General features: G+C 42.9%; 1 protein-coding gene across 12 annotated transcripts in view; it reads left to right on the forward strand.

Annotated features, from left to right (window-relative positions):
* Positions 1-27,261, forward strand: part of TIAM1 (TIAM Rac1 associated GEF 1) — a 358,647-nt gene that overhangs the window by 328,623 nt on the left and 2,763 nt on the right. For all 12 annotated transcript variants that reach the window (XM_087418160.1, XM_087418167.1, XM_087418157.1 and 9 more), the window contains 8 exons: positions 4,216-4,324; positions 7,532-7,711; positions 7,802-7,920; positions 13,658-13,766; positions 18,051-18,109; positions 18,647-18,749; positions 21,216-21,303; positions 23,520-23,692. In XM_087418160.1, the coding sequence (XP_087274286.1) occupies positions 4,216-4,324; positions 7,532-7,711; positions 7,802-7,920; positions 13,658-13,766; positions 18,051-18,109; positions 18,647-18,749; positions 21,216-21,303; positions 23,520-23,692 (940 nt within the window). The remainder of the gene's footprint in view (positions 1-4,215; positions 4,325-7,531; positions 7,712-7,801; positions 7,921-13,657; positions 13,767-18,050; positions 18,110-18,646; positions 18,750-21,215; positions 21,304-23,519; positions 23,693-27,261) is intronic.

Raw genomic sequence — 27,261 nt, forward strand, 5'->3', positions numbered from 1 at the left:
AAAACAGATTAAGTGAAGTGTAATTGACATACAATACACTGCATATATTTAAAATCTACAAGTTAAAGAATTTTGACCTGTATACAACTGTGAAACCATCACCGAAATCAGGATAATGAACATAATCATCGCCTCCGCATGTTTTTCCCTGCTCGTTTGTGATTCTCCTTTCTCCTGTTCTTCCTGCCTCTGAGCCACAGGCAGCTATGCTCTGCTTTCTGTTACCATGGCTGTTTTGCATTATGGAATTTTATATAAATGGAATCATACAACATATACTCTTTTTTATGTGGCATCCTTTCCTTGGCATAATTATATTGAATTCTATCCATGTTGCTGCATATATCAGTATATCAGTAGTTCACACTTTTTGATCACCTAGCAGTATTCCGTTGTATGGATGTACTACACTTTGTCATCTGTTCACCTTTCTTGGGCATTTGGATTGTTTCCAGTTTTTGGCAATTACAAATAAAACTGCTATGAGCATTGTGTACAAGTGTTAGCGTGGATCTGTGCTTTCATTTCTCTTGGATAAATAAATACCTATGAGTGGAATGGTTGGGTCATATGGTAAGTGTATGTTTAACTTTTTAAGAAACTGCCAAACTGTCTTCCAAAGTGGTTGTATCACTGTGCCAGTGTACATTCCCACCAGCAGCTCCTCCTCACTCTTAAGAGGTCATGGATACTATTTTTCATTTTAGCCATTCTGACAGGTATATAGTGGCACCTCACTGTCGCTTTAATTTTAATTTCCCTAATGACATGACAGTGAGCATCTTTTTATGTGCGCATTTGCCTTTGATATATCCTCTTTGGTGAAATGTCTATTCAGTCATTTGTCCATTTATTTTATTCAGTTGTTTGTTTTCTTATTATTGAATTTGAGAGTTCTTTCTATATTTTGAATGTAAATCCTTTCCCAGACATATGATTTGTAAATAGTTTGTCCTTGTCTGAGGCCTGTCTTTTCATACAGTGGCTCTCAAAGAGCAGAAGTAGTTTTAAATGTTGATGAATTCTAGTTTTCAAATTTTTCCTTTTTTGGGTCATACTTTTGGTGTCATATCTATGAAATCTTTGCCTAAACCAAGGTAATAAGACTTTTCTCCAGAAGTTTTTTAGTTTTGGGATTTACATTTAGGTCTCTGATCTGTTTTGAATTATATTTATTATGGTATGATGGTTAATCAAGGTCAATTTTTTTGCACATGACTATCTAGTTTTTCTAGCACTATTTCTTGAAATGACTATCTTTCTGTCCTTTTCCACTGAATTACTTTTGCACTTGTGTTGAACTTAAGTTCAGTTGTCCATATAGTGTGGGCCCCCATACACTTTGACTCTCTTCTAACACTTGCAGAAATCTGGCTATGTCATGTCACCACACAAGTTTAAGAACTGAGGGGAAGACTGCCCTGTCTATCTCAATATGTCTTTCTATGTCGTCTCTTTACAGTGCCTCTCTTCAACAGGAGCTATTTAGAACACACACATTCACGCACTTAAGTATATGAATATATACTTATGTATAGTTATATATTTTCATTTGGATATAATTTCAGACTTAGAGAAGTTGCAAGAATAATACAAAGAATTCCTGGATACCCTTTACCCAGATTCCCCATATGTTAACATTTAACCACATTTTCTGTATCCTTTCTCTCCCTTCCTGTCTCCTCTATGTGTATATGTGTGTGTGTGTGAGTCTGTGTGTATATAGAATACAATTTTTTTTTCCTGAACCATTTGAGAGTAAGTTGTAAGCATAATACCCCTTTACCCTTCAATACCACATATAGTTCATTTTCTTGTGTTCAAAAATTGCTTTGAGTAAGTTCATTTTCTTCCCTCTTCAGGGGAGAAAATGCCATCCATTGAAATACAATTTAGTTCACTGATTTCTGTTTGTAATGATATATATTTTCTAAATTAATAAAGTAATTAATAGCACAGAAGAATGCTTGATGAGGGCCAGGAGTTTGTCAGTTCACCCAAAAAGTTGCTTGATGAGGAGCATAATAAAATGCATAAAGACATACCTTAAAACACTTGGTTTTAATACCTAACATTCATTATATTCATTTAGCATTCTTTTGCTGTGGGGCCAGTTCACTGAGGTTAGGTCCAGTTAATCACTTAAGGAGAGTTTGGTGAACAGAACTCTGATATGGACATGACTGTATTATGAGCAGAGTTATTCTAGGGAGGAGTTGGTGCCTTGCTTCTAATGCAAGTTCACTGTAAGGGGTCACTGTTCTAAGTTATATTGAAGTGGGACCCTCTTCTGTGATCTTCACTTCCTGGTTTATTGCATAATCTGACGATCTCCATTCCATCTGTAAGGCAAGACAACTGATGCACAGTGAATATTCATGGTCCGAGGGCTTCTCCCCAGCACCTCTGAGTTAGCTTCTCCACAGTCAGTGTTCGCTCCCAAATCTGTTGGTTTCCACTGTTGCTGCTTTGTTTAAATCCTGATTGTATATTTGCCAAAAATATAAAAACTTGTTAAAACGTTCAAATCGTGTTGCATGGAACACTAGACCTAAGGCAGTATCAGAAAAAAGTTGTTCTGAGGTCAAATAAGTTTAGATAAAATTTCCACATGGAAATTTGCTGTGTCATCAGCCTCTGAGAGGCTCTGTGAATCCTGCAGAAGAGAAATGCAGGGGAAATGCAGTCTTTGTGTATAAACCCCTCATATTTGTGCCCTAAGATCATTTTTTAAGGCCAGAAGAGTAAATGGACACCTTAATGTTCTATCTGTGGTTGCTATATGCTAAGTGCTTAGTGAATCAAACGAATGACTTGATATGGCTCAAGCGAAGGGTTACATTTACAGCTTGTTCTTCCATACCTTTTCTTGTTTAATCATTGAATGTGGCTCAGAGAATAACTATACCTACAGAGTCAGACTGTCCCCGCTGATACCCTCTCAGTCAGAGGGGTGAGGTTGGGGCAGGGGACCCTTAAAAAGTAAAGGAAGGAAGTAGAACATGGAGCAAAAGAATTTAGGCCTCTAACTGCCAATTATATGTGGTTCATAACCTGTTTTTAGTAGACAGTCTATGGGAATTCTATGCGTTGTTCATTAGACAAGTTGCACTTTGAGGAACCCAATTTATCACTTAAATCCAAAACCTTATTTTTTTCTTGGGGCCTAACTTTTAATTCTAAGTCTGAATAGGAATACCTCTCTCTGAACAAGCCTAGGTCAATGTGAACATATAGAAGATATTTTTCTTGCGGCTGGCCCAGTGGCATAGCGGTTAAGTTCACAGTGGTGTCGCAGTTAAGTTTGCGCGTTCCACTTTGGTGGCCTGGGGTTCGCTGGTTTGGATTGTGGGCGTAGACCCCCTCACTGCTCATCAAGCCATGCTGAAGCGGTGTCCCACATAGAAGAACTAGAAGGACCTACAACTAGGATATACAACTATATACTGGGGCTTTGGGGAGAAAAAAGAAAAAGAGGAAGATTGGTAACAGACGTTAGCTCAGGGCCAATCTTCCTCAAAAAAAGAAAAAAAGATATTTTTCTGAGGCCTGATCATTCATATTTATATTTATATAAAATGTGTAGGATAAAAAGTATCCCTCCTCAGGCATATTAAATTACTAACAGGGAAGATCCCCACCCAGTTTTGATCCTTTTGGGGCAGATGGTATGGGCTGGGGAGATGAAACCTAATTCTCATAGTTGAACATGTTTCTCTCTAAGTGTATTTCTTATGTTCTTATCTGGTCCCTGCTAGAAGAGAGCGTGGTGTTGGAGAGGATGGGGTTAGTGATCAGGGGAATGTGTTTTCTATTTTTTGGGTATATGCATTTCCTGGCCTTTATTTGGTTTGTCAGTTCTTCCTCTGCACAGGAGCTGAGAGAATTCAGATTTCTGCCTGTCCCAAAATGCCATATATATTTTCTCGTTAATATTCAAACATCTCGGATAGGTCATTTAAAGACATCAGCCTAGAAAACCAGTGATGTCTCCACTGCAATCACTGAGAAGGCAAAATCCAGCATCTGTTACACAAATTGATAAGCCCACACCCTTTCTGATAGACAGTTTCAGGCCATCAGTGAGCCGAGAAAGGCTGTGTGACGGGTGTGAACGATGCTGATTTGTGGGGAGGGTCAGGCAGATGCGAGCTTCCTGCTATTTCCAGATGAGGAGGAACATGAACTAACTGTGCTTTTTCTCATTAAATCCAGAAAGTGCTGTTCTCTCTGGGGGGATCCTTTCTGTATTATGCTGACCGCTTCAAGCTCTACAGTGCCTTCTGCGCCAGCCACACGAAGGTCCCCAAGGTCTTGGTGAAAGGTAAGGCCTGTGAGGACTGGGTGGCATGTGGGCATGTCCATTGTCGATTCACATTTGTGTGGCCGACGGTGACTGGGGGCTTTTCGACAGAAATCTAAGTCATTAATGTGCCAGATGGACCTTCCAACAAGCCACAAATCAGGGTCCTGAGGAATGAAATGCATTAATATCTTGAATTAACAGTTTTGTCGGTTTTCTTATAATGAAAGTTTTGACTCAGGTATTTGGGGCCAGAATTGATGGGTCATTTTGCAACGATGCAAAAACCTACGGGGTTTAGAAATTCCCTGCTTTATACCTATTTTTCATCAATTTCCGTATAACCTACCACTCTTCATCTACCTTCTTGCGGAATTGCATCTTTCCCTCACCTACTTTTGTTCCTAGTGTGTGATAACAGCCGCCACCATCGCTACTCAGGTTGTTTCAGTTACTCAGGAAAATCGCTCAAGTTGCAATTAGATTTTGCACAGAACAGAGTAGAATTTTTATATTGGCAAGCTCCTTTTCCTAAGTGTTCTGGGAAGATGATGGAGCATTCTGAGAGCCTCCAGAAAGTCGTTTTGCTTCCAAAGTTCAGTATGTGGTTGTTGGTGATAGGTAAAAGAATTAAAAAGTCATTTCCTTGGTAAATGGTAGAACCAAGAGAAAGTTCGATTTCGGAGAATCTCTGGAAATCAGGCTGCTCCTGCTTAACACTTCGCTGTGGCTGCCACATAAACAGCTGCTGATCAAATTCCTGAATATGTAAATAATTTACGTATGTTATGCTTTGCTGCCCAAGAGAAGGAGCTTGACTTAATTTAAAACCTATTATAGGAAATATTAGTACATGCAGGTCTCTGGGTAACAAAAGACCCTGGCCCAGATAATGACATACTTAGTAGTGTAGAGAGTCTATGCCACAGAGTTCTAGTTCAGCATAAAATTTGAAGGGAACCTGGGATTTTCCTTGTCATGCTGTCTGACCTAGACTGTGTTTTCGCACATGCCGTATTGGTCCTATAGCTCTGTGTGGGTATTTTTACACTTTAACTGAATGCTAATTGTTATGAGATTGTTAATGTAACAATTTTAGGATGCTTTGCTCTACGGTAAAATGATACACCCATTACCGTCCTTAAAGCAATTTGTGTTATTTTTAATCATTCAATTATATTAAATTCTGCCCCTGTAGATTTTTCTTAATGCAACAATATTATTTTTTGTGCCTGAAAAATATTATAGTATCTTTCAAAACTATCCCTTAGAGCTTTAGGTATGGCTCACATTTTTCTAATGGCCAAATGTGCCAAGAGGGTGAAGAGAACTCTTTGAGAACAGAAAGTACCAGCTAGGATTCTTAACAGACTCACGGCAAGGTTGGATGGGAGTGATAATCCTGTAGCTTGTAAAGAGCCGGGAACCATGCCCTCTTTTGCCCCGACGTGAAATATAGTTGAAGGTTAAATGCCCATGGCCATGTTTTTGGACTTGAGGATTTGGGGAGATTCCTAGGCCCCTTGTGGGCATTGACTGAGACTTGGGAAGTCACGTGGGAGCCATAGCTCCCTCACGCATTGGCTTTGGGCCTGGACTCGCTTCCCTGACACATGGGTCACTCCTTGGTCACCTCATGCCTAGTCTCCTTTTTCTTCATGGATTTGTTCTTTGGAAGGAGGAGAAATGGTGGCTGAATCCATGGAGTCTGATTCCTCTTAATGGGGCTTAAAAAGGATGAAAGGATTGTGGTCTTCGTGAGGACTTCCCCCCATGATGGCTGTTTTTCCTAATTGAATAAAGATAGTGAGAAGAATCACTTTACAATTTTGTAAATTGTACAAAACATCTTCTGGTCTTAGCTCACACTCCTAATCACTGGATACGGAAATAGATTTTTATCAGAAGCTTAAAAAAAACGTATGCCCACTGTTAAATCACTTTTGATATGTTGTCCTTTTTTCTTTCCATTTTTGGCCCTCACTCCAGTCTCTCTCCCCACCATTTCTTTGCACCCAGAAAGCATTAGCCTTGTCTTCCTAATTATCCCTTGGCAGGTACCTCTCTGCTTGTCTGGGGACCCACGACTCCCCAGGGCTGCTTTTCAGCCCAGCTGGGGCACAGATAAAAGCTGGGCTGGCGAGGAAAGTGCTGCCTGAGTTCCATGTGGTCAGATGTATGTTTCCCTCTGAGGTGACTCCACAGTCCTGGGTACCAGGGCCTGCTAATAGCTGGTGGCACTGAATTAACGCAGAACAGACCTTAAAAGGCCTTCACTGTGGGAGATCCAGCCTCGCTCCACTTACCCGAGCTGCACCGTGCTGCTGCTGCGTTTTTCATCCTGCCTTTTCTAAAAGAGGTTCTACCGGCAATGAAATGCTTAAAAGATTAGGAAAACCAGAGTAAGGAGTGTCTTAAAATGTAGACTTTCTTCTTATTCGGATCTGGCGAGGCCCACAGATCAGAAGGTGATTGCCATTGAAAAGATAGTGTGTTACTTAGTTCCCGAGAGGAGAGGGCACGCCACGCCATGCAGGGCCACACTGGGAAGCACTGGGGTCGGTCAAGAGGCAGTGGAAGCGAGAGGGAAACGTGGGCAAGAGCCTTTGTTGTGGCTTCTCCAGGAAGGAACGGGTGAGGCAAGGTAAGCAGCCTTAGGATTGGCTAGTTTGAATAATTTTAGTGGGCTCTCGGGTGTAGGGGCTGCCCCGGGTTGTCTGGTAGCTGGCCCTGGGGTGATTAGGGCAGGGGAAAATGGGCCCAGAGTATAAGAGCTGGTGGAAGAGAGGTGGGGGACGGGGTGGCTCTGGGCTGGTTGGTTTGCGTGTGAAAGGTGTGCTCCCAGGTAAGTTCTTTAGTATCTCTAGCAATTGGCTAGCCCTGGGAGGGGCAGTTTCCCCAGGGTCTCTAAGGCCCTAGATGTCAAAATGTTAGAATGAAAAGACATTCTTAATACAAGGAGGATAAACAGCAGCCCCTGAAAATCTTTGTGTGTAGGATTTGCAAACCCTGTAATCCCTTAACTCATGGCCTCCTCCCAAATAAACAGCTAACTCTGACTGTCAGGCCCTTCCAGTTGTCCCCCTGAGCCCCCCTCTCCTTCCCTCCTCCGACAACCCACTCTCCACCAAGTCCTGTAAAAAGGCACCTTGGGATGAGTGAGTGAAATTCTGAGAAGGGAGTCGTTTGGGCGTTCCGCCCAGACAACCTGTATTTAAACTCTTCCAGCCAAGACCGACTCGGCTTTCAAGGCGTTCTTGGATGCCCAGAACCCGAAGCAGCAGCACTCATCCACCCTCGAGTCTTACCTCATCAAGCCCATCCAGAGGATCCTCAAGTACCCGCTTCTCCTGAAGGAGCTCTTCGCTCTGACGGATGCGGAGAGCGAGGAACACTACCACCTGGATGGTAAGCCATGGCCCGGAATCTGCCCCCTGGCTCGCGTCTCCATGCGAGTCTCTGACTCGCCTTGTCATCTCGTGACCTGTTTCCCTCTAGTGGCCATCAAGACTATGAATAAAGTTGCAAGTCACATCAACGAAATGCAGAAAATCCATGAAGAATTCGGGGCTGTGTTTGATCAGCTGATTGCTGAACAGACTGGTGAGAAGAAAGAGGTAAGGACTCCTTCCTCTCCGGACACCTGTCAGGAAAGCTGGGTTTGATTGATTGGTTTTTTGAAAGGTGTTATTTGTAAGTAAAATAGTTATGAAGATATTGTTTTTGTTGGTGGAACTTTTATCCTTTATTCAAGGCTACACTGTGAAATTTTTTCCCTCAGTTGAATTATTTCTTAATATAGGAAACCTGTTCCTGATTCTCACCCCTTCACTCTCAGGACCTCTGGTTTTGTTCTATATTAAGTGCGAGAATGAACTTCCATTACTATAGCCTGGGCTGTTTCTATAAGCACCATTAAAGGCCTAAGCTATATCCCCAGACACTAGAATCACTGGCATGTAGTATGTGCTTGATAAATATTTTTTGAGTGAAGCAAAGTTTCACATGACTCTGAATCTTTTTTTTTAAGTCTACCCGACAACCTACTTAGAAGAAACAGTGACAGGAACGGATATACTTGAGAAAAACTTAGAACCATAAGTTGTGCCTGAGTCATTGAGAAGAACTTATGCGAATAAAAATGCTGATAAAACTGAGATGAATCAGATGGCTATGATGTGTAATAATATCTGTCAGTGCCTCTGAACATCCTGATTCAGCTGGAATATTGTCCTTGGTTTTGGTTTCCACTCTTGCTGTGATTAGAAGGAGGGTAAAGACAAGTTGGGTGGGACCAAGATTGGTTGTTTAGTCTAGACAGGAGAAAACAGCCTTATCTTTAGAGGTATAAAGGGTTGTTATCCAGGTTCACTTTTATGCCCTCAGTGAAACAAAACAAGTTTTCGGACTGTTAAAAAGATAATTTTCCTCTGGCACTGAAGTCACAGTCCTTCACACATGTGACCTGATCAGATCAATCTCTCCTGGCTTTGACTATTTCATAGTCATAAAACTCTTTTCTTTATGAAAACATTTTCATAAAACTCTCTCACCCACCCTGAGAGAGTAGAAAAATCGACTGCCTTTTGTTTATTGAACAATGTGTGACAAGAAAGTGTCAACATTCATAATAATTGGATTTTTTCAATACTGCATCTTCGTGTAATATTTTTGAAAGCATATTTAGTAACAATTAGGGTTCCAAATTGAAAAGTTGAAATTTAACCTCTGGTATTTAAAAAAAGAGATAATTTTCAGAAAGAGGTAAAATCATGACATCTCATATAGATGTAAAAGATGTATGAAGGAATTTATTTTACTCAGATGATGTGAGGGAACCAGGCAGGTATTGTCGTGGTTCATTGGAAAAGTCAAAATAGCACCAGTGTATGTATGAAGCAGAGATGTTGAGATGATTTGTAAATGGAGACAAATTGGTTTTCCCACAGTAGAAGGAAGTCAATTAGGTCACTGCCAGACTGGACAGATTTACGTATTTACTGTTACCTGCCCTTTGCAGAGGAGCTCAAAGACAATGTAAAAGTTGGAATCTGATGGAATCCTCTAGAGCATGCATAGTTTTTTGGGGAACCACAATTTATTTTTTTCTGCATGACATTACATGTAGGAGAATATTCTGTCTGCTTGGCAGATACTTAAATCTCTGAGTGTGGAAAAGATGGAGACTGCTACTCTGAATTTAGTTCTCATTTCCTTGTAAAACTTTTATAAGAAGAAAAACATATTATGCGTAATAAAGAAAAAGGCAAAATACAGAAAAGGCAAGAAGAAAAACTATCTACGATCTCAAAACACAGAATTTACCACTCTTAATGTTTGGGTGTTTATTTTGATTTCTAAAAAATTATATGTACATATGCTTGAATAATTACATTTTAGAAGTAATTTTGTACCTTGATTTTTTTTATACTGAACAAAGAATTTTCATGTTATTTTAAATTATTCAAAAGAATCATTTAAATTGTGTAATATTTCATTGTGTGGCTGAGCAATGATTTACTTAATTCCCATTTTAGGCAATTCTCTCAGCTTCATTTATTGGCTACTATGAATACTGCAGAGATTTTTGATCATGACACTTTTTCCTCTCCTGTATTTTAGTTGATTTCATTTTGACAGGAGTGAATTTTATTGGGTCATAGAAATGAACATTTTCATTACTTTTTTTAAATTTTTCATTTTATGCCAAATTCATTTTTAGATTTTAGTGATCTTAGGAGCAAAGGACCATTATGCTAAAGACTAGAAGGTGATGTGGATAGTGGATTACAAAGCATTTAGAAAAAAAGATGAATATGATTCAAAAGTCAGAGACTATAAAAGGAAATGACTTTGGTGAAACTGTCTGTCCTCTAAAATGAAATTCTGACAATCGAGTAAGAAATCTTTCCAGCAAGAATCAAAGACATACAGTGCTGTGCAAAGAAGTCTCTTGTGAGCTGATATTTTGTAAAAAGAAATGTGCAAAAGATGGCAGGAGGGACATTTGACTGCGTACCAGTATTACAGCCAGCCCTGGTGGTCTAGTGGTTAGGATTCGACACCCTCACCGCCGCAGCCCACAGCTCAGGTTCATTTCCAGGTCAGGGAACCACACCACCCGTTTGTCGGTTGTCATACTGTGGCGGCTGCGTGTGGCTGTGATGCTGAAAGCTATGCCACCGGCATTTCAAATACCAGCAGGGTCACCCATGGTGGACAGGTTTTAGCAGAGCTTCCAGACTAAGACAGACTAGGAAGAAGGACCTGGCCACCCACTTTCGAAAAAATTGGCCATGAAAACCCTGTGAATAGCAGCGGAGCACTGTCTGATACAGCGCTGGAAGGTGAGAGGATGGCGCAGAAAGACCGGGCAGGGTTCCACTCTGCTGTCCACAGGGTCGCCAGGAGTCGGAATCGACTCGATGGTACAAACAACAAACAACCAGTATTGAAGAGCAGGAAAATCCTATATCAGTATTAGGATGTCCAAAGCCCCGAAAAGTTAAGGCTTGAAAAAAGATGACAAAGAAAGCAACAAAAGATTATATTTTAGCGGGATAAGAAGAATAAGAAAGAAATAGACCCCCAAAGGGGGCCAGAGGTATAATAGCCAAAGGCAATTGATTATTCAAGTTCCATTTGGTCTCTTGTTTTTCTCATTGAGGAGAATGGTATTCAAACTGGAAAGGATGGAATGGTCTTGATTTGACAAAAGTAAAACCCTTGGGAGAATGGGTGCTGGGGAATAGATATGCTCTGTGCGGAGATCAGTTACAGTCCACAGTATTACTTGCAGTGTATATTGGAACAACCATGGAAACTTAGAGAGGCAGGCAATTGGAGGTATACAGCTTATGTCCTGATTTTCACAAAGGTGGTTCCTGATCATTGTAGTTCCCTTCTAATGGCAACATCTAGTAAAAACCTAGAATGGGTTTATGAACAGTTTATAAACAGTTCGGAATAGGAACATTGATTAGTATCTGCTGGTAATAGTAGGTCTATATTGAAATGGTAACATTCCAGGGACACAGGGTACCTGGATTCTGTCACCACCAACTTTCCTCAGGAGGTCCCTGAAGGGAAATCTGTTCACAGAGAACAAAACTGGCCAAGAAACATTTAATCATGAAGCTGGGCCTTCAGCTGTTAAACTCTGAGGCGTTGGGCTGGACCACATAGAGCATCCCTTTTGCTGAGGGAGGAGGAAGAAAAGGCCAAAGAGGGCATTTCCCCTTAGAAGAAAAGCCCAAAAAGCTGGCTCAGCAGGGCGTCCCAGGCCTGCTTTAGGGTGGAAGCCTCTGGGCAGAACTCAGTCTTGGGGTTTGGATGGAAGATCCAGAAGGGGACCAATGGAAGGCCATGGGCGAGGCTGTTGGCCAGAGGGCAGCCCTGACCCACTTATTACATTTGCTATGTGAAAACTTGTCAAAAGAGAGAAGCTGTGTGCACTGGGACTGTATCAGCCCGTTTTTATTGGGTAACAACTCAAAATCTTAGTGTTCACCACAATAAACATTTATTTCACACCTGGGTGTGTAGGTCAGCTGAACTTTAGTTCTCGTGGCAAGCCCCAGAGCTTAGGGCTCAGTGTGCTCCACATCTCTTCCTTCTGGGATCCAGGTTGAAGCAGCAATGGCTGTCTTGGGCATGTCCTTTCTCTGCCTGGAAGGTGGAAGCCCAAGAGGGTTGGTAGAAACTTGTTATGCCAAGTCCATGACCCAACCTACATGGCCAAGCCCAAAGTCATCAGAGCTGTGTGTAGCCTAGTGGGAAGCACTAGAAGAACACATGGTAGAAAGTGCAGATAAATAATTCTATTAGGGAGGAAGTAGAGCTTGGACAATCACCTGCCCCAGTGACCTTTATTCACTTTAAAGACGTATCGCTTAAGGCTGTGGCCCAGAATGGTACCCAGGAATTTGACTTATGAATATAATCACTCCCCTTCTGTGTGGGTGTTTGGGGCAAGGGTTGTGGGGTCTTTATAGTTCCCTTAGCAGATACTGTCCTGGGGTTTGATTGACTAGTTACTTCATATGTATAAACAAAGTAATATGATTGCTTAAATTTCTTTTTAACCTTGACCATACTACTACTAATATAGTTCAATGATAATTAGCATAATTATTATTATTCTAATGATCCCAATCATAGCAGCAGTAATACCACTGTATTCTGTGCTGCTGGAGCCACATCTCCAGTACCGCAGCCTGGTTTGATGGCTCGAGAAGGGCAATGCCAAACGGCACTGTGTTCAGCAGAGGGCTGTTCAGTTGCTGCTGCATCTAGAAACCCAGTCAGATCAGCAGCAGCAAAATAAACCAGAGCCATTTGTCCTTGAGAGACTCAACATCAAGTTTTTAAATATTCGAAATGTTGCCTTAAGGAAGAGGGACTCGGGCTTGGTTTCCATAGGCACAGAGAGTAGAAGCAAGAAGCCAGTGGGTGAGCACTTCAGGGGGGCGTATTTGAGGAAGAACTTCCCAACAATTTGTGGTGTTTACCAGTGGGATGGACCGTGGCTCTGATTGTTGCAAAGTCTTGTCCTCTGACTTGTTCGCACAGAGAGCAGGTCAAGAGACCAGGTGATCTTCCCGCCTATGATTAGGCTGCTGAGTGGGTGGGGGGTTGGGATGTTGATGGACGTAGAAGTGGGCCGAGGACTCCAGTGAGAAAGGCAGACGTAACTATTATGAGGCGTAAACACTGGACTGCCGGCGGAATCTCTGGATCATCAGTCTGGATTGCTCTACAAGGAGAAGAGGAACTTGGCGTAGCATTTGACCTTCAGGGGCGTATGACTAGACCTCAGGATTTCTGAGGATCCCCAAGTCCACACTGCACGTGCTTAAAGAACAGTCCCCGCACTCCTCAGTTGGCTTCTCTCTTCCTCCTCTAAAGCGAAGTGAAATCTTCTTTAAGATGAGTTGAAAGAAGAAGAAATAATTGATACCACTGCTTCTGCAGAAGACCCTGGCTCTAAGGGGATTTAAACTCACAAGCGGAACTGTCTGCAGTTTCTGGGGTAGATCTCTGTCATTGATGGCCATTCGTCTCTCCTTGGGAAACTCTCTGTTTGAACACAAAACATCAGCAATTTGGTAGATCTGTTTTGACAGATTTACTGCCTGTGAATTTCGGAACCCTGATTTGTACTTTTTTGCCGCTTTATTCTTAACATTCTGCTAGGCAAACACAGGATAAAGAAAAAAAAGATGACCAAATGCTTTTAGAGTCAATATTTTCATGAAATAGAATTGACATCAGCCTGCCGAATTTTAAAACGTTAGGAAAATCTGAGTATTTATAACACCACCCAGTACGTTTTTCCCTGTCGCTGGTTTTCAGGTTGCAGACCTGAGCATGGGGGACCTGCTTTTGCACACCACGGTGATATGGCCAAACCCACCGGCCTCGCTGGGCAAGTGGAAAAAGGAGCCAGAATTGGCAGCGTTTGGTATGTATCAGAAGAGGATTTGGTGGGGGGGTTGGACGGTGTCAGGCAGAGAGGGAGTTTGGCTTATTTTCCAAAATAAGAACATTTCTTTTGCAAGACACAATTTATTAAAATAAAGTTAATTACAGTTATCTGCATTGGTCTTCCTGCTGTGGCCACCAACACGTCACAGATACTAAATTAAACCTTCTGGCTGAGTATGGCCAGTGTGCCACCCACCTATGTGGAAGGGAGGGGACAGCTGTGCCCAAGTCTAGCCCAGGTATAAACATACAGGCAGGGAAAGGCTTTTTTTTTGGCTGCTGCTGCTCTGAGTATCTTTTCAAAATAATAGGTTAATGATAAACCAAAGAAAAAGAAAGTGAAAAATCAAGACAAAACTATCTCTTGTTTCTGAGACCTTAAATCCTAAATCCTAGGTCTTTTATTCTCTCCCTGACTCTGTGTTGCTGTATATGAGGCTGGGATTCAGGACACTGATTCTCAGCTGACCTACTGTGGCTCCCCTGGGGTGCCTTGATCGGTTATGAGTTGCTTCTTGAACACATCGTGACTAATACCAGTGAAAGGAGAGAGGCTCGTGAATGATTTCATTTTCAATACACTAGTTCAGGTGGATACAGTTGCTGCAATTAGAAATCTCATGTGGTTGTATTATAATATGGTTTTTGAGAGAGAAAAACTGTGGGTTAGCCCACTGGGAATTGTGCATAATTCAGGAAATATGGCTGTTGTTGCCGTGTAAATGCTTGTACGGCATGCAGTGTTGTTACCAAGTGTAAAACCATCAACAGCTCGTGCTTCTGTTTCATGTTGTGTTTTTCCTTAGCCTCCCCCTAGAATATTAATGTGTGGGATAAATATAAAGGAAATCTAGTATTTCCATTTTTCTGGGGGATGGGAAGGTGTTGTTGATCACTGCTGCTTTAACTGAACTCTTGTTTTCCTCCATGGTGTGAACAAAGGCTTCCCAGAGGGAGCATCCTGGTGATATTAAAATCAGAATGTTTAATACAAAGATTTACTGGACCTCCTATTTAGATCACTCAGCCTTCATTGAGAAACTTAGTGACGTTCCTAAAATTTTCAAAGAGCCACTGTAGCTACTGAGGCCATTTCATTAAGAATAACAAAGGCACATAGAAGTGTGCAGGAAAAGCCTGGGACTAAATCTCAGATACAAAGGACTATTGGGGTATTTTATTGTGTTGGCAGTTTGTGATAGGGTGGATGTTTTGGGCATTTATTTTCTTTTTGACATTACTAGTTGTGTTTCTTATATTGCAGTTTCTTCTTGGAGAGGTCTGGGAGCTTTCTGATGCTTCCTAGTAGGTCACTTATGGGATGTAGAGCTCTGAAATAAACGACCCAAACCATTTACCTGATTCTGGGCTACAGATGAATAGTTCTGAAGTTCAACATTGGGATTTTTCACGACTGTCTCCTGAATTTTACAGGTTTCCTGTAGTTAGAAATAAACAGATTTATAATAAGAAAATAATTTGAGTGGGAGAAAGTAGAGGTTGGCAAACTTGATCTGTAAAAGGCCACATAGTAAATATTTTAGGCTTCATGGGCCAAGAGGCTATATGTAGCCAAAGACAGCCATAGATAATACGTAAACGAATGAGCATCTGTATCATCGGGCTGTACGAAACAGGTGGTGGACCCCAGTTTGCCAACCTGTGGTATAAAGGGTTCTGGAAAGTGCCAGTTTTGAGATTTGGGGTTTTAGGTGCTACCTGCTGCACAGGCTTAGATAGGGGACAATGCATGTGTTTCCCTCTCCGTCACTGTGTTCCCTGCCCCATGGGTTGTTTACCAGAGGGAGGTGTGGGATACGTGGCTCCGCAGAAGGGAGCCCACAAGACCTGTCCTGGCTGTGTCCTGGCTGTGAATGAAAGCTGCGTACCCAGCCTCAGGGATCACACTGCCAGCAAACTCCACTGGGACCATAGTTAGCAAGATGAAAGTTGCCCACAGCTCTGTGATAGGAGGCAAGCATATTATTGTTCAGAATCTCCAGAGTAATAGTGAAGAGAAGAGGGAAGGATTAAAATCAGGGTTGTGAGTGAGGGCAGACTGTCGTCATCATAATGAGCTTGTGTATGGATTCCTCATCCTTAAAGATGACAGGATCGGCAGTTTTGGTGTGATCTCAAGTAGCAAGGCAGAACTAACGGAGTCTTAGACATGCGTTTTTGAAATAGGGAAGAGTTGCTGTGAGGGAAGTAGGTTAAGTACCATAGAATAGGCAGCTTTTGGGTTAAATTGTGGTTGTCTTTTGTTTCAGTTTAAACTTCTAACCTCAGGAAATAGTGCAGCTTTCTTCTGAAACTGAAGCTGATGTGCTGCCAACCCGGCACCTTGATGCTTTACTCGCAGGATGGCTAATATGGACTGAATGTTGATGATCACCATCTTTAAAAGAAAAAAAGAAATAATTTGTCTAGGTTTCTGCCTTGAAGGGTGTTAGATGTTCACCGTTTGGGATATAGAGAGTGCTGTAGGCTGCCAAGGGTCGCCAGGAGGTCTGGAGATCAAGGCCATGTCTAAAGGGATTGAGCAACACATAGAGTCAGTTGAGTGAGAGTAGCCCCAAGATCAGGCAGGGTTGAAGGTGGAGGTGTTCATAGCCCAGGCTGAGGTTCACTCTGGCCCTACATTGTGATCCAAGATGGTTGAGGTTGAGGTAAACTGAGGCAGGCCAGTAGCCTTCTTAGAGCCACGGCAACCATCCCATTAAGCTGTGGTTCCAATGATGTGGTGGGTCTTCTGAGACTAAGGTCACTGGTCACCCTCTCCTGGGGTGGAGCTCTCTCACTTTCTAAAGAGACCTGCTCTCCTGGCCACTGTGATTTCTGAAGGCTTCATGGTAAGAACCGAGGGCCTCCTCAGGCGTGAGTGCTCAACTTCCATGCAGAGCTGGTGTGGCCTCTTCGGGTCAGTGGGAACCTCTGAGAGGGAACCTCCCAGTCTGTCCTCTGGGATTCTTTTTTTTTTTCTCTCGGGCGAGGAAGATTGGCCCTGAGCTTACATCTGTGCCAATCTTTCCTCTATTTTGTGTGTGGTTCACCACCACAGCATGGCTTGATGAGTGGTGTGTAGGTCCAGGAGTGTGCTGAACTTAACCACTATGCTACTGGGCCAGCCCCTGTCCTCTGGGATTCTTGAAGGGTTGAGTGCTATGAGGTGTGAGGGGCCAGGAGCAGTTCAGACCCAGTGGCTGGAGTTGGTTTCTTTGCATCTTAAGGCTTGTTTTCCTGCTGTGCAGATTCGAACAATCTTCTGCCAAGGGGAGACTGACCCATCCTAAGTCAAGTAGAAAATGAACCAGATGCTTTGGGTTGGTCTCCAGAGGGCGTGGGAGCCTGGGGGCCCATCCCTGAGGATTCTCGGAACCTGTGTTCCCTTTGTTAGTTCTGTGTCTGGGACGCCTGGCGTGCCCCGTCCAGCTACTATATGACAGACTGGGTCCCTGCTGTGCCTTGGGGTAGAGTGTGAAGGGAGATGGAGACCCTGATACAGAGACCCAAGGGTGGGTTGGAGTCACCCTTCCAGTCTGTCTGGGCACCAATTCTTCTTTCCCCTCTAGGAGTCAGAATTATTGAGTGTGAAATGTGCTTGGCATTGTGTAAGGAATTCTGTGGAAGATTATGCATTGCTCCATTGTATCTCCCCACCCCCTCAAAGAATATAAGAAAAACACTACCTGCTCCAGCTTCTAAAGAGCTTACTGTGATTCAGCCCATTTGGAAGACATGGAATTGCATTCTGCTTCCTAAACTAATTTTCTTTTCTTCAGGTGAAAAAAGATGAATTATATTTCCTAAATTATGAACACTCTGTGTGTAATATTAGCTTAATTTGCATAAATGTAAATCACCCTAAGCAATTTATTATTATTATTATTAAAGATGTTTGTGTTATTCCTCCAGCTGCTGGGTTAGTACATTTTTATTCAGTATGTTCTCAGCTGAAGTTTTAAACTTGAAATGATACCGTAGTTAAAATATTATATTTTAACCAAAAGTTTCCAGTGGGGTGGAGGGGAGGGGGGCCGGTTATTTCCATTTATTTAGGTTGAACCTGGAAAATTTTGTCTCAATGGGCTTTTGAGTTTCGCGGATGTGATGAATGAATGGAAGGTGTAGTGGGAGTTGGGTAGCTGGGATCTTACCGTCCTCCTCATAACTGTAGTGTTTATTACCACAGCTTATTGAAGTTAAGGGGAAAACCCCACGCATTCTGTGCCATAACCACCTTTCTTTTATTTTTTTCCAGTCTTCAAAACTGCCGTGGTCCTTGTGTATAAAGATGGTTCCAAACAGAAGAAGAAACTTGTAAGACTTCTTATTTTACCCCCTAGTCTGAGAGTATCTTCCTTTCTATCTGCTTCTCAGTTATATCTGCGTAATTATAATTCTACACCTTTTTCAGGCATGAGCACTTTATGATTTTTTTTTTTAAGTGTTGCTAAGGACTTGAGGAAATGGCCCATTCTGCCTTCTTTTCCGGCAGGCTCACATCCAGAGCGTGAAAGTGAATAGCTCTTAGGCTTACCATGACTAGAAGCTTCCTAACGCTATTTTTTTCCTTTCCTTGTTCTCTCTCTTCCACTCTTCTTGCTTTGGGGTCCCTTTTCTCCCCCTTCCCGTGTCTCTCTTTCACCTGGATTTGGTTAGCACACTTACCTACACACCTCAGCCTATTTATCGCGTGGCCTCTCGCCTTCTGCTGGATGAACAAACGTGCAGGTGGGGATGAAGCTCCTCTGGGCAAGCACTGGGGTTCCGGCGTCACTGGTGCAGAAAATGTTGGGGTCTGGTCCAGGCTAGAGCAGATTGTTCTCATGCGGCTGGTTCCTTCTCTTCCTGCAGGTAGGATCTCATAGGCTTTCAATTTACGAGGACTGGGACCCCTTCCGATTTCGACACATGATCCCCACCGAAGCTCTGCAGGTTCGAGCTTTGGCCAGTGCAGGTAAACTCTGAAACGTGCTGGGTACCTGTTACTGATGGGCGTATGAATCGTTTATCTGAATCCACGCTCTTGGTCTAACCACCATGCCCTATGTGTAACTCTCTTTTCCCCATTCTCTCCATTGCCTCTTATATACCTAGGCATTTATTAAATATTTGAATGAATGAATTGAAGGAATCAATGAACTGAGTGAATGGATATAATGCCTTCAGTGTCATTCCAAGGAATTCTAGTCATTCTGTTATATATAGTAATCATATTACAGTGACTAACACCTGAGTAGCAACAAGTCTTCTGGAACCTTGAGACCAAGAGCAGACAAAGCCCGTGTAAATAACTCACTTGCCTTTTACTGTGAGACCCAGGAAGACCACCAAAAGCACAAAAAAGCCATTGAATACATTTTTTCCCCTGAAACGTTACAAATATTTATCTTTGTATCAGTGTGAAGGCTTTTGAAATGTCAGTTCTTTTTCTGTGATCCAAATAGCAGTGAAGCAAGTTGCTGGGTAGTGATGAATATACTTGATAATATAATTAAATGATGCTTTAGACACATGATAAGAGAAATGAATAGAGCAGAGTATTGACCAAGAAAAGCAGTATTTCTGTGACTCGGAGGCACCCTCCAGGGCTTCATCTGAGGCCATTCTAGGGAGGAGCTGTCAGCAGTGGCTCTCCCTGGGCACATCCTGGAAGGACCACCTTTGGAGGTCAAGTGAAAACTCTCTGACTACACCTATTCCCTGTCCTGTTTGGACAGCAGGTGCAGCTGCCTGGTAGTAAAGAGAGGCCATGGAAGTGGACCCCGCAGGTGCACAATGGACTTGTATTTCTATTTCATGCTTCTGATGTGGGCATTAGAGTCTTAGTGTCCAATTGGTGTTGCTCATCCGCTCCCTGGTTCCCCTCGTTGTCACATCCATGAGCCATAAAATTGGCTCTGATCCTGGTAAAACCAACGCCCCCTTGTCCAGTGTCATGAGGAAAAGCCTCTTGCAATATTTGGTAAAACCTTCAATGACACACCCAAATTAAAGTAGACGCAGCTTCCTTCACAGTTGTTAGGCCTTGCAGTAAAAAAACTCAAATGCAAAAACCACGTGAGACAAATGTATTTGGGATGATTATTTGCCTTAAGAAGGTTTCTCTCTAACCTTCCAGCGCAGAGATTTACCCTGGTGCCTTTTTACTTATGATTTGATTTGCAAAATTGATTTACATGTGAATTTGCGACCGTGTAAGTTGTAGGTCTAGAAACAGCTGTAATAGCATCTTGAGGTTTGGGCACTTAAATATTAGTGTTGTCTTACTTTGCAGTCTTAGGTTGTGAATTATCTAGTTCATATGTTTCCTCATTCCTTGTTTATAAATGGGAAAACTTATGTTTAGAGCAAACTTCTCAGCCAGGAGTTTTGCCTTCATTGAGGACTCGGTACATAAAGACTTTACATTTTGAAAGCAAAGCTTTTGATCTAACATTACATTCTTACCTTCTGTTTTTCATTCAAATCAAGTTTAGAACCATCAAGATTAAAGCTTATTTTAGTAGAGTTACAAAGACTAGCTAACATGTCCCTCGTTATGAAATACATTCCAGTGGATTTGAGAATCAGATCACAGAATTTCTAGATTTTTTATCTAACTTTGGGAAAGCTTGTGACACTTTCAGCAAATGGGTCCTGGCTGGGATTAAATAATGTGGGCACAACGAGGGTTTGGGACCAGGATCTGAACCCAGTGATAAAGATGGGACCTCATAATGTGTGGTCTTGATGTTTGCAGTAAATTATTCCTTTCACACTTTATTCACAACTTAAAACAATATGGTATTGCAAGGCTTATAAAATAATAAATAGAATAATATGGTGTTGTAAGCTAGCTGTTGTAAGGCTTAGAAGTTACCTTAAAATGTAACTGTTCCTCACTTTCTTGGCATCCCATTTTGTTTCACTCAGAGTGGGCACCGTGGGAGGGCTGAGAGAGGAGCCTCATTTGTTGCCAGGGCTCTCAGCCTGGTGGCTCACGGGGAAGGCTCCCGCCACAGAAGGCTAGGACCTGCCTCTTTGTATCCCTGGCCTGGTTTGAAATCTGCCTTGGATCTTGGGCTCTGTCTAGTCCAACTGCTACCAAAACAACTAATCACTTAATTGAAGGCTCAGCCAAATGGGCTGTGCAGCTAAAAGGGTCAGTTCTTCAATCAATATGATTGACTGGTTGTCGTTTTAGACCATCTGGAAGGAGATCTTAACAACTGGAAATTTTCCAAGCATTCTTTCTCTTAGCACCCATTAAGCTTTCAAACACTCTGTCTCTTGAGATCACGGGATCATAGTGAAGTTCCTTTGGTCTTCTGCTGCTCTGCACTCCTTTATCTTCCACCAAAGCATGGGAAATGCTTGTGTAAAAATGCAAATAAATCCCTTTGAAACATAGCCTGACTCATGCTTGTTTTCATTTATCCAGATGCAGAAGCAAACGCCGTGTGCGAAATCGTCCACGTCAAATCGGAGTCTGAAGGGAGGCCGGAGAGGGTCTTCCACCTGTGCTGCAGGTGAGCCTGGAGCTGTGATGTGCAGACCTTGCAGCCCAAGGGGAGGGAACATGACTGTGCTTGGTGTCCCCAGCCCCCTCTGGGTTCCACAGACCAGCCTCTGTGTCCCTAGATGCTACATGCTTTTTCTTGTACATTTGAGAAATTACTTAGCACTTATTAAATCACAGTAATTGGATTAATTTAACTAGTTTTATTAGGGTATAGACAGTCACCTGGTTAATTTAATATCTTTCTAGAAGGAAATAGGAATTTTCATGTAAATTCAATGTTGAAATGAGGGCTTTCATCCCATATTTATGTTTGGTAGATTAGAGGGACCTGGTTGTCTGAAAATCTTTTGTTCTGGTGTTTGGATACATTGTTTGTTTATACTGTAGCATCTCTGAGATGCACAGGTGGAGAGTCGACTGGGAGGAGGTGAGAGTGTATGCAGTCATTGCTGGGATTCCTCATCTTAAGAGAAACGTCAACCTAGGGAGCTTGGCACAAGTTGCTCGGGTTCACCTGTAGATTTTGAGTGGAAGCTGAACTTAGACTATGGCTTCTGGGGACTGGCCCCGTGGCTTAGCAGTTAAGTGCACGCGCTCCGCTACTGGCGGCCCAGGTTCCGATCCCGGGCGCGCAACGACGCACCACTTCTCCGGCCATGCTGAGGCCGTGTCCCACATACAGCAACTAGAAGGATGTGCAACTATGACATACAACTACCTGCTGGGGCTTTGGGGGAACAAAAAAGGAGGAGGATTGACAATAGATGTTAGCTCAGGGCCGGTCTTCCTCAGCAAAAAGAGGAGGATTAGCATGGATGTTAGCTCAGGGCTGATTTTCCTCACAAAAAAACAAAAAGAATATGGCTTCTACTTATTTCATCTTGTTCTTTCCCCTCTGCCTTCCCCTCCCTTTCCTCCGTCTCCACCCTCTCCTCCTCCATGAGGTCTTTTCTCAAATGCAGCCAATTCTCTCTCTCTCTTGTTTTTTTGCCTAAAAATATCAAGATGGATGGTCCCAACAGCTGGCATTCTGATGCATTTGGCTTTAAATATGATCCGTACTCAATTCTGCTTTAATTTAATCATAGGTACTCAGTAATTTATTCAGTACTTACCTAGTACCCCACACCATGGGTGTAGTATGCTGAATTGCCCACAGAAAAACCCAACAGAATCAATATTATGATTATTAGCAGTATTTTGTAACACTCTTGCTGGTGTAGTAAGAAGGCACAGTTACCAAGATGAACTATGCTAAGCACTTCACGTGCATTATTTCCTTTAGTTAGACTGAGATCCTGTCTTATTCCATTTTACAAATGGGAACCAAGGCTCATAGAGATTACTTTGCCTGAGACTTTATAGCAAACGGACACTGAGTTCAAACTCAGGAGTTTTGGGTTCCTGCATCACTGCCCTGTGTTGGGTGACAGGAATCAACAATGGCAGATCCCAGGAGGCTGTTGGCGCTAGAATTGAAATTTTTTTCAAATAATCCACATATGGTTTGAGTACCATCTTTACTATCTATTTAGGCTAATCCACTTGTGATTTTGTGTGTCAAGTTCACGGGGTCCAGTGAGCCTACCCCTAGAGATGCCATATTGGTTGTTAATAAGGAATACTAGGTAAAACTTTCCTGGGTAAAAATATTGAGAACTTAAGAAAAATAACTCTTGCCTAGGAAGTAGTTTTTATTATGGGAATTAGAACTTGGGAAGAGTTTTCAGTTCTTAACCATGTAGCTTTATTATTTACATGTTGAAATGTGTCACGGGACGAGTTGATATTTAATAGCAGACCAACTTTAGAGGAAACTAAGGACATTGGGGCATCCTCTTTGGTTGCTCCGCAGAACTGCAGAAATCTTGGGGTTCATTTGTCTGTAAAAACGTTTTAGAATGAAAGGCTCTGCCTTAAGAACCAAGAGCAGAATTTGGCAATTTCTTGGTGCTGAATCCATCTCTCCATCAATCCATTCATCAATGGGCTGCTCTGTTCCAGATTGGCTGCAGGAGATGAATCACAAAACACAAAGGGAAAAGAGCGCGTGTTCTCTGTCCCCAGTGATGACAACACGGCTCAGCTTAGACATGGGAGTTGTGGCCTCCCTCTTTAACCTTTGGTCCTCAGGGACATTTGTTTGACGGCCCCTGATAACATTAGACGTTGCCCGTGTGTTAAGTACTGTTTGCCTAACACGTGTAAATCTTCTTTTCATAGCTCCCCAGAGAGCCGAAAGGATTTCCTGAAGGCCGTGCATTCGATCCTGCGTGATAAGCACAGAAGACAGCTCCTCAAAACCGAAAGCCTTCCCTCGTCCCAGCAATATGTCCCTTTTGGAGGAAAAAGACTATGCGCGCTGAAGGGGGCCAGGCCAGCCATGAGCAGGGCAGGTACTGTGGGGGTTCAGGCATTCAAGATCCCCGTCACCCCCACTCCACTGTAGAGCTCAGGGAGTGTGACCTTCTTGTCGAGCAAGAATGAGATGTGGCCTTGTGGGGCTAATGTACGAGAGTGTGGTTCTTCCCTGGTGTGAGGTTCCTTGCCCTTCCCTTCTTCCCTGTGGCTCCTGGGGGTCCGCCCTTCATTTACTCCTCTTGCCCTCCCTCCAGCTTTCCCTTTGCTGCCCTCTTCCTTGTGGCTGGTGAGCTCCTCTCTCATTCGCCAAGCCAGGAAGTGAGCGCATTCTCTTTCTGGAGGGGCTGTCTCAGCCTGCTTGCGGAATGAGAGTCGCTGCTTTGCATGACAGCCGGCTTTGTCTAGCAAAAAGCAATGTGTCATGTCTCAGCAAGGTCATGGTCCGCCATTCTGAGAACACGGTGGCTTTGTAATCCAGAAACACAGCAATGCCTGTTCTCAGTAAGGATTCCGTGTTTGGTCGTCCAGGTGACACGTCAGGTTTTTACCCTCACCTTGTGCCTGCGACTTTATTTTTAGCTTCAATGTTAATCCGGGGAAGGCTTGAGCTGCTATTGGAAAAGGGGAATCTAGAATCTAAATGGTCCCAGAGTAAATATTATTTTAGGAAGCTCATTCCATCACCTTGGAGCAATGAGGAAGGAGGATCAGTACTACCACCTATAAATGGCAGTGAAATAGATCTAGGAAGAAAGATATTTTCATAATACCTAGGTATTAATGACAAGATATTAACATTTTTATCACCCCTTTCTTAAGCGGCAGCTTAGAATTTTGCAGGGAAGATTCCAAGAAAAGAGGCTTCCTTTGCATTTGCAAAAAGGTTTCTGACCTCTGTCCCAATAACCTTTCCTCCTGTTCTCAGTTGTGTGGAAGAGGCAAGCACAGAACTGTGAACCGTTGAAAGTTTTCATAGACGTAACCTGCATAGCTTGACATGGGATGCTACATTCTTTAAGCACCTTAAGTTTAACTAATGTTAGGGGGTTAGTTATCTTGCATCTGTTCTCCAGTCAATTGATAAGTGTTTATTAACAACCTAGTGTGGTGAACACCCAGTGCTCTTCTGTGTTCTCCAAGGTCTACTAAGAGCCTTGCATACCTCCATATCCACAGTTTCTCATGAAGTCCTCATGTAGGAACACCTTCCTGAACCCTTCATTGCTCACAGTAGAGAATTTCACCTTGGAATTGTCTCACCTGCTCCTTTTACTTATCAGGGAATGTTTAGTTAGGATGGGGAATATGTGTCCCAACCTCAGGAAATGCTCCCTGTCATTGGCCAGGTTTCAGTTGTTAATTAATGAACCTAAATTTAGAGCTGCATTTACTTTGAAACTAAGTCTTTTTAGCCTGTAGGACACTCGGAAGTTTTCCTGCAGAGGTCTCTTTGGAAAGAAAACAAAACCAACCCACAACCTACACCATCATCTTGAATACTAAGAGAAGGCCTTGATGTCATAGCCTGTTGGCTTTGGCTGACTGGAAGATTTTCTGCTTCATGGCTCATTTTTGGCTAAAGAAAGTCTTTATCACTCTGCTTTTGAAGCTCCTCACTGTCATCAGGATCTTCATGTTAGATGATTTAGAAATGATGGTTGATTGGGTCAGCATAGCACTAGCTGGTCAGTCTAAACAATGAACAGTGGAAACACTCAAATCAAAGATTGTCTCCCTGGGGGCCGGTCTGATGGCACAGCACTTAAGTGCGTGTGCTCCGCTTCAGCGGCCTGGGGTTCGCAGGTTCGGATCCCGGGCGCGCAGCAACGCACTACTTGTCAAGCCGTGTGGTGGCGGTGTCCCATATAAAGTAGAGGAAGATGGGCATGGATGTTAGCTCAGGGCCAGTCTTCCTCAGCAAAAGAGGAGGGTTGGCATCGGATGTTAGCTCAGGAAGACTGCCTCCCTGAACCCAGTAAGTCTGCTGGGTTAAGTATCCTTTTAATAAAGGATAGACACTCATGCTTCATTTTGCATTGTCATGAATACCCAGGTAGTTTATTTCTCCTGTAAATAAAGGAGCCAAATATCCTGCCTCAATTCTTAGTCTAAAAGTACTGTATGTCTCCCAGTAACCCAATTTAAAAATTTTTTGTGTTCCAACATTATCTTATGAAAATTTTCAGGCATCTAGAGCAGCTGAAAGAATTGTACACATTCATACCTACCATCTGTATTCTATAATTAACATTTTTCTATATTTTATTATCACATATCTATCATCCATTGACTCATCTGATTTTTGACACATTTCAAAAATGCAGACATTAGCACACTTTACCCCTAAATACTTGAGCATGCCAATCATTGACAAATATTTCCCAACAGTCCAATTTTCAGTTGAGGTAATTCTAGTGAGTGGACAGAGCCGGGCTCCATTATGGTGGTGTTGAGATAAAATTGAACAGGAATTTTTGCTTCTTCCCAATGGAGTAGTAGTAGTTTTTTCTTTCTTTCTTTTTTTCCATTTTTCCTGGAAATGATTTTCATTCCCCCCCTTGACGTGGGTGGTGTCCATTTGTTCCATGTTTTAAGACGGTAGAATGCTTAGGAAATTTGATGGGAGCGCAGGGATTTGAGACAGAGGATGGCTGGAACGGGAGCCAATTTAGGCCACTGTCCAGCACACTGACCTTTTATCTGCTGTGTTTGAGGTCAAGGCTACATTTGGCAGACTATTCGAGAACAGTCGTCCTACTTCTAGCGGCACTGAAGCAATGTAATGGTTTTTAGGGCTTAGATTTCAGGAAAGCGGCTCCCAATTGGTGTTTAGACTCTTGCCCTTCATTGGAAAGCCCAGGTTGCATTTCATCTTCTTGCCTCTAATGCAGAAACCACTTTACTAGTGAGGGAGAGGCAGCGACGTTTCCACGTGAGCTGTTGTGTGTGTGTGTGTGTGTAGTGGGACTATTTGTTTGCTTGATTGGGCGGCGTCTTTTGTTTGTTTGTTTTTAATGATTCTGGCTTCCTAGAGGGCAATAGGGTGAAAGAATGAATTCAGTGATTTGTTTTTCTTCGCTGTTAGTCACTGTTATATAGCACTTCCTTGACCCACTGCTTGGGTGTCGTCTGTTATTTGTTTCTCATTCCACACAGGCACGGATATTTTAATTGCTTTGTAGAGGAGACACCGGTGATGTGCAGAACGTAGTCAGGAGGGACTAAGGCTCACATTTGCTTGTCCCCACCGTTCACATGGGGCTTTTATCAGAAAGAGGACAGGGCGATAACTGGAGACTTGACATCTCCAAGAGCCACTCTCTTGTGTAGCCTCCCTACGAGGGATGCTGTGCCCTTAATCTCACTGCACGTCTTCAAGAAACGTTACATTCAGTTTCCCAGAAAACAGTATAGCTTGGACCAGTGCATTTTGCCTCCTTGATACATCAAGGTGATTTCTACAAAGCATCCCCCACTCTTACTAATGACTCTAGGACAGCCCCAGGGGGATCCTCAGAGCACTGTGCCATGGGGCCTGGTCAGGGTTGAGGGCACTAAGATCAGCGGTCTGTTTGAGGGCAGCAGGAATCTGTGTCACCTGTCT

The sequence above is a fragment of the Ceratotherium simum genome, chromosome 27 (genome assembly GCF_057802395.1).
Source record: "Ceratotherium simum simum isolate JZ-2026a chromosome 27, ASM5780239v1, whole genome shotgun sequence".
Taxonomy (NCBI): domain Eukaryota; kingdom Metazoa; phylum Chordata; class Mammalia; order Perissodactyla; family Rhinocerotidae; genus Ceratotherium; species Ceratotherium simum.